The 7,302-nt window shown below is 16.5% G+C and overlaps 1 protein-coding gene across 1 annotated transcript, besides 22 other annotated features; it reads left to right on the plus strand. All coding sequences in view use genetic code 6, as the record gives it.

The window, feature by feature from the left end:
• Nucleotides 1-592: 592 nt before the first annotated feature.
• Nucleotides 593-678: a microsatellite.
• A 43-nt stretch (nt 679-721) lies between these two features.
• Nucleotides 722-757: a microsatellite.
• Nucleotides 758-1,470: 713 nt separating this feature from the next.
• Nucleotides 1,471-1,669: a microsatellite.
• Nucleotides 1,473-1,669: a microsatellite.
• Nucleotides 1,474-1,669: a microsatellite.
• Nucleotides 1,501-1,530: a microsatellite.
• Nucleotides 1,516-1,693: a microsatellite.
• Nucleotides 1,559-1,698: a microsatellite.
• Nucleotides 1,688-1,740: a microsatellite.
• An 888-nt stretch (nt 1,741-2,628) lies between these two features.
• Nucleotides 2,629-2,666: a microsatellite.
• Nucleotides 2,629-2,701: a microsatellite.
• Nucleotides 2,702-3,675: 974 nt separating this feature from the next.
• Nucleotides 3,676-3,707: a microsatellite.
• Nucleotides 3,708-3,793: 86 nt separating this feature from the next.
• On the plus strand, nt 3,794-5,402 carry IMG5_135240 (PX domain protein; the record flags this gene model as incomplete). The annotated part of the gene is made up of 4 exons (XM_004031851.1): nt 3,794-3,835; nt 3,878-3,961; nt 4,009-5,024; nt 5,234-5,402. Coding segments are annotated over 4 exons (1,311 nt in total), but the record flags the coding sequence as incomplete, so codon positions are not given.
• Nucleotides 5,045-5,096: a microsatellite.
• Nucleotides 5,053-5,098: a microsatellite.
• Nucleotides 5,056-5,106: a microsatellite.
• Nucleotides 5,121-5,198: a microsatellite.
• Nucleotides 5,295-5,357: a microsatellite.
• Nucleotides 5,298-5,357: a microsatellite.
• Nucleotides 5,299-5,347: a microsatellite.
• Nucleotides 5,323-5,357: a microsatellite.
• Nucleotides 5,368-5,449: a microsatellite.
• Nucleotides 5,397-5,442: a microsatellite.
• Nucleotides 5,450-7,302: the final 1,853 nt, after the last annotated feature.

Raw genomic sequence — 7,302 nt, forward strand, 5'->3', positions numbered from 1 at the left:
TAACAATTCTTTCTTTTTAGCTTTATTTTAATTAATTTTATATATTTTCATTAACAAATTGTATCATTCTAGAGTCTAGATCTAAACCTAATCTGTTTTTTTTTTTAAATAATAATTTTTTCATTTTACATATAAAGATTATCGAATTTTTCTAAAAAACGCTTTGAATGACCGGCTGAACCCAGAGTACAATCTATCATAGATTTAATTTTATTATCTTAAAATAGAATTTTTTCTAATATAATAGTTATTTTATCAACAAAAACTGGGTAATGATATGTGTGTTAATTATAATCAAATTACAATTCTTAATTGTTTTATTAATTCTCCTTTTATATAATATTGTTTTATTGAGATTTTTTTATGATTTTTTTATCTAAAAATTATAGTTTTTCTTATAATCCTGCTTATTTTACAAAATCAAAAAGGAAAAATTTAGGGTGAATATTTATTATGTTTTTATTTAAAAATAATTTATTAAATTTTTTTATAATCATTTTTATTAAAATAATAAATTTAAATTATGTATTTAAGTATTTTAGTAAAATAATATATAATTTTTATTAATACATTAAAAATAATTTTATTTAAAATATATTTATATACATATAAATAAAAAGATATATATATATATTAATAAATAATAATATATAATATATATATATATATATATATATAAAAAATAAATAAATAGAAATTCACACGTTTATAACCTATTATCAAATCATAAAAAACAAAAATCAAAAAAAAAAAAAATGAGTAAATCACGTCAAAGAGAAAATGCCTAAAAATTTTTATAAGACGCCCTAAAAGAATCTATTTAAGAAACGACCGAAGAAAACCTAATATAAATATCATCTGATATAGAAGATCATGTATTTAATTTATTCAATTAAAATGAATAATCACGCGATTATCGGGAAAAAATCAACTTTTTAAAAATGAGGATAAAAGGTCAAAAAAACAATAATGTTCGTCTCACTTTACTTTAAAAAAAATTGATTTTAATGAATTTATAAACCTAAAAGCTTCTGAATTTACAGAAGAATATTTTGCTTCAAAATTAGGTATAGATACTTAATCTATCATTAAATAAGTAAATAATCCTGTTCATACTAATAATCCTTTCCAAAGGCCAATTCCTTAAAATAATCCAGTACCTAATGCTAGATTGATGGGTAAATCAAGGTATGTACCTCCAAGTTTTGAAACTAATCAAATTGCAAGCAATAATTAATAGGCTAATTTAGGTGTACCACCTATGCCCCCTGTTGAAAATTAAGAAGAAAATAAAATACAGGAAGTAAATTAATAGTAAAATAAAGATTAATAATAATAGAGTCCATCTGTATCTTCTGTAAAATAATTAAGTTAAATTAATAATTAATAATAATAACCTTAAATTTAACAACAACCGCCTTAAGTATTATAATAGACGTCTTAAATATCGCCTTAAATATAGTAATAAAAACCTTAAATATAATAATAGCCACTTTAAGTATAATAATAACCACCATAATAAAAACCACCTTAAGTATAATAATAACAATCTTTAGTTTAATAATAACCACCTTAAGTATAATAATAGCCATCTTAAGTATAATAATAACCACCTTTAGTTTAATAATATCCACCTTAAGTATAATAATAACCACTTTTAGTTTAATAAAAGTCGCCATAAGTCCAATAATAATAACCTTTATAAATGCCTTAATAAAAACCTATATAAACGCATTAATAGCCAGCTTTATAAACATCTTAAGTTTAATAATAATAAGCAACTTAATAGCCACTTTAAGTATAATAATAAGTAAATTAAGTTTAATAATTTTCACAATAACAACCTTATTGTTAATAAAACTTATAGCAATAATAATAATAATAATATAATTAGGAAGAAAGCTAATAAGCAAAATAGAATTTACAAAGCAATATTCCTATTTAGAGTTAATAAAATTAGCAATAACCTAATTTATTTAAACAAAACTAAAATCAATAAAATACTTATAACCAATATTAACAATTTTAATAATAGAATGAGTAAAAAGTAGCCTCAGTTGAATAAAGTCCTTAATAAATACAAAAGTAGAGTTCAGATAAAAATTCTTATAAAAGTTTATAAAATAAACATGAAAAGGAATTTCATTATGATTAATAAAAGTATTATTAAAAAGAATAAGAATTAGTATATAATTAAGATTTTAATAATAATTAACATAATAATGAATATTAAAATTAATAATTATATAATGAAAAAATAAATATAAATATATTAGAATTATAATAATAAATAGAGAGTTTAAATTAATAAATAAGTGAATAAAAATAATATATAGAAAATCTTTAATAATAAATAAATAGTTACAATTAATAAAATTAAGACGAAAATATATTAAATAGTCAAATTTAAAATAAATTAAATTAATTTGAAGAATATTATTAATAAATATTCGATTAAAGATTATTAGAATATAAATAATAATTGGATATTTAAATTGAAAATATATAATAAAATTTCGAGTTGAAAATTTAAGAAAATTAAAATAAAAATTCAAATTAAGATTTTATATTTAACAAAATCTAAACATTGGAATCTCAAATACATATACTTTAAAATTAAAAAGAATCAAATAATATTTAAAATAATACTTAAAATAATAATTTAATTAATTAATAATTAAACTAACAATTATAAACATAAGAATAAGAAAATTACAAAAATTCATAATAAATTAATTAATTATAATAAGAAATGGAACAACTAAGACATTTAAACTCTTAATTATAAATATAAATTAAAGAAGAATAAAACTTAATTAACTAACAAAGCTAGTAAATATAGGAACTTACGAATTTAAATAATTAATATTTATCATAAATATAAATGCTTACAAATAAAAATAATAAATAATTATAATAATAACAATAACAATTATTTTAACCCCAAGAATAATAACCTTAATTATAATAATAGACTACATTTTAACCTTAAAAATAATAACCTTAATAATTACCATTATAATAATAAGTATAATAAAAATAATAAAGTAATACAAGTTCTTAATAATAAAATTAGAATATTGTTAATTAGTTTGTTGATGATAATGATGCGGAATTATTATTTGACACCATGACAGCTAATAACCCTTAACCTTAATAAGTACCTAATTAAAGAAATCTATAAAATTTACCTTCTGCTTTTAATTCTTAATAAAGATTTTAAACTTAATAATATTAAAGACCTTCTTAATAATAATAGTAACCTAATTTTTAGTAATAATAAACTCCTGTGTAATAATAAGTTGTAGGTAGTTAGTAATAAACACAATTTTATTCATAATAATAATAATAGGATAGCTAATAAAGTTTATAATAACCTTCATCAGCAAATTATTTATAATAAAAAGTGCCTTAATCAAATCCTACTTTTGAGAAAAAAGTAAGGGTAGTAGCACGTGATAAATAAGGAATGTTTTGAGGATTATATAAATAATATGATAAATTTAATAAAAATCTTATTTTTTATTTTTATTTTATTTTTATAAAATTAATATTTTAAAAAAAATATTAATGAAAAAAAAAATGACTTTTTTTTCTTATTTTTATTAGATGAAAAACTCATATATTATAAATTTAAATAATTATATTTATCTTTTTAAAAAAAAAAATTAAAGCAAATAAAATATATTTAAAAATAAATAATTTAATTATAAAAAAATAAAAATAAAAATAAAAAATATCCAATAATAATAATAAAAAAAAAAAAATTTAAAAAAAAACAAAGAAAAAGATAATGAGTATAGAATAATAATTACAAGAAGACGATTAATCTAAAGTAAATAAAAAAACACCCAATTATAAATAAAAAAATTAAAAGATTTAAGTATAAGTACTAGATCCTTAAGTAAAAGACGGAGGAATGTAAAAATATATTTTATATACAATAAAAGGAGAAGATTCTGTAATAATTTAAAAAAAAATCTAAAAAATATATATATAAATAAAAAGAAAGGTAACTTTGAAATATAAAGAAGATTTAGTGATTTTGATATGTTCCGTAAAACACTTTTATAAAGATGGCCTTCATGTTTTATTCCTCCAATTCCTCCTAAAAAGGTTGTTGGGAATATGGATAATGCTTTTATAGAAGACAGAAGATTAAATTTAGAGTAATTTCTAATTAGATTGTCATAATTGTAATATTTATGGTATAATGAGGAAACATAAATTTTTATTCGAGAAAAATCGGAACTTGACAAAATTTTGGGTAAATTAGAATAATAAACTAATCAACAAATTATCGAAAAATATTAAGAAAATTTTAAATAATTAAGCGGTAAGGAAATAAATAGTTCGATAGAAAGTAAAATAGATAACTTTAACGTTTATTTAAAAAAGATAAATGCAATGTTAGAAAACTATAAGTAAATGGCCAAAAACGCAGTAAAAAGTAGAGAAAAAGATAATGAAAGTGTTTAAAGTTGTATTACTTATTTATTACCAGAATATGAGAATCATTGTCTTTAAGAATATGTGGGTGTTCTATAAGAAGGCAAAATGATTTTTTAATAAAATTAAGACGAGAAATAAAACTAAATGGTGGCTTAATTTAAAGAGTTTTTATAAAATAATTAACTTTATAAACTTTATGAACTAATAAAACAAGAATAAAGAGATGTTATGGCGTTTATTGAGTGCATGGATAGTAGATAGTAATATATTTAAACTAAAAATAAATTAGAGTCTAAATAAAAAGATATGAAGTTGGATTAGTAAAAAATTATGGCTGGGAAAAGTACTTTAAAAAATATTTTCACAAAAAAACTAAAGAAGAGAATATCTAATATATACAAATTTAAATTGATTAAAATGAAGCAGAACTAAAGTCAATAGGATTTATTATAGATATATTTACAGTACTTTTAGGGCATGTAGAAATTGATAAGTTTAAAGCGGAAAAAGAATAAGTTTATTATTAAACTATAAAATAAGTCGCAAACTATGAAGTGGAATTTAACAAATTTGTAAATATTATAAATTTAATTATAAATTATTATAAAAAAAAAAAATATAAATTATAAAAATAAAAAGAAATAAAAAAAATAATTTAAATATTATTTTATATATATATATATAAATATATAATTAATATTATAATATATATATTTATATATATATATTTATATATATATATATATTTACATTTTATATATATTTAAATTTTTTTTTTTAGAAAGTTTAATTTTGGGAGTATATGTTGTAGAATAATAATTTAGTTAATATTTGATATGGTTTTTTTTTTATATTATTTTCTATTTATTTTTTATTTTTTTAATATTTATTTTATTTATTATTTAAATTTTATACAATATTATAAATATTTAGTTTAATATTATATAAAATAATATTTAAATTATAAATAAAATTAATATTAAAAAATAATAATTAACCAAATATTATAAAATAGTTTTAATTTTTTTCTATTTATTTTTCTATATTTAATAAAAAAAAATATTAAAATAATTTTTAAAGGATAATAAAGAAAATAAAAAATATTAATTATAAAAAACACTTATTATTAATTAAAACAGAAAATTTAATATATATTAAAAAAATAATTATTTTATAACATTTTTTTTAAAAAAAATAAAAAACTTAACAAAATCAAAAAAAAAATTAAAACGAAAATAATCTAAATGAGTACTAATAATATCTAAAATTAAAACACAGATGTAATTTTTATAAAAAAGATAATATAAATATATATATTATTTATAATTTTACAATTAAAATTCTTATAAAATAAAAAAAAAAGTTTTAAAAATTAAGCATTATATTTTTTCAATTAAATAAATGTTATCTTAAAAAATTTAAATCTATTTAAAAAAATAAACAATATTAAATTTATATAAAAAAAAAATAGCAAAAAGATAACATACATATGTTTAAACTTGACATATCAAAACTAAAATGCTTTATAAAAAAATCTGAAAACAGTCCAAAAATTACTTCTTAAAATAAAACTTCAACTTCTTCTAATAATTCTTATGAAAACTAATAAAAAGATAATAAATTAACAATTAAAAAAGACTAAAAAAATTAGAATACTAATAAAATTGAGCCAATAGGATATTCGAAAAAAAATGGAGAAGTTTTAATTAATTAAAAAATAGATGAAAAACAAAAATTACCATAATAATTTTCACCTTTTTAATCGAATTTCAATCCTTCTTAAATTTTATAAGAAAATGAAGTAAAAAAAATTAATGTTAGTAAAGTTAAAAAAGTACTTTAGTTAAACTAGATTGTTTATTCCCCAACTAATTTTTTAAATAATAATAATTAAGATGATTTTATTTATAAAAAATTAGAAGAGTTTACTATTGGTGAACCTGTAAAAACATTAAGCACAAGTAAATAATTTAAAAATAATAAAAAAAACATATAAAATATTTTTTTTAAATTTATTATTTAAACTCATTTATATAATTCATATTTATTTAACAAAAAAAATTATTAATTTTTATTCTTTTTAAAAATATTAAGAAAATTGTTAATTTATTTTCTTTTAATAAAACAAAAATAATACATAATAAATTAAAAAATATAAAATAATTTTTAATATTTTTTTAAATATATATATTTTTTTAAAAAAATAAAAATAAAGATCCTTCAAGCAAAAAAAGTTATGGAATAAAATCACCCAAAGATGATTATGTTCATAATACAAACTTTTCTCCAATAAATAAGATAATAAATAAGCCTATAAGAGTGTGCACAGAAGATGGGGCAATAGATAATAGAGTAAAATAGAATTATGTAAATAACATATAATTATTTATATTTATTTTTATTTAAAATAAAGATTAATAATTATTAATTAAATCCTTAATAATTAATTTTTGACTTTCCAGATTAAAATATATTTAAATAATAAAATAAAATTGATGAGAATTTTTAAAATCCTTATTAGAGTTTTTATCAATAGGATGACTTTTAATAAGTATTACCTTTAGCACCTACTAATAATAATTTTTAGTAATAACTTTAGTTTTTGCAATAATAATAATTATATTAATAATAATTCCAAAACTAAATGAAAAAAACTAAAGGTCATCATAGACATACAGTTTCTGACAATTCAAATTTTTATAAAATTGATTTATCGAAGGTAAATAAATATATTTTTTTTATTAATTTTTTTTTTTGTTAAGATAATTGAGGATGGGAGAACTACTATTATGATTAAAAATATTCCAAATAAATACGAGTAGGATTAATTATTATAAGCTATTGATAAAA

This window comes from Ichthyophthirius multifiliis (genome assembly GCF_000220395.1).
Source record: "Ichthyophthirius multifiliis unplaced genomic scaffold scaff_1120509251053, whole genome shotgun sequence".
Taxonomy (NCBI): domain Eukaryota; phylum Ciliophora; class Oligohymenophorea; order Hymenostomatida; genus Ichthyophthirius; species Ichthyophthirius multifiliis.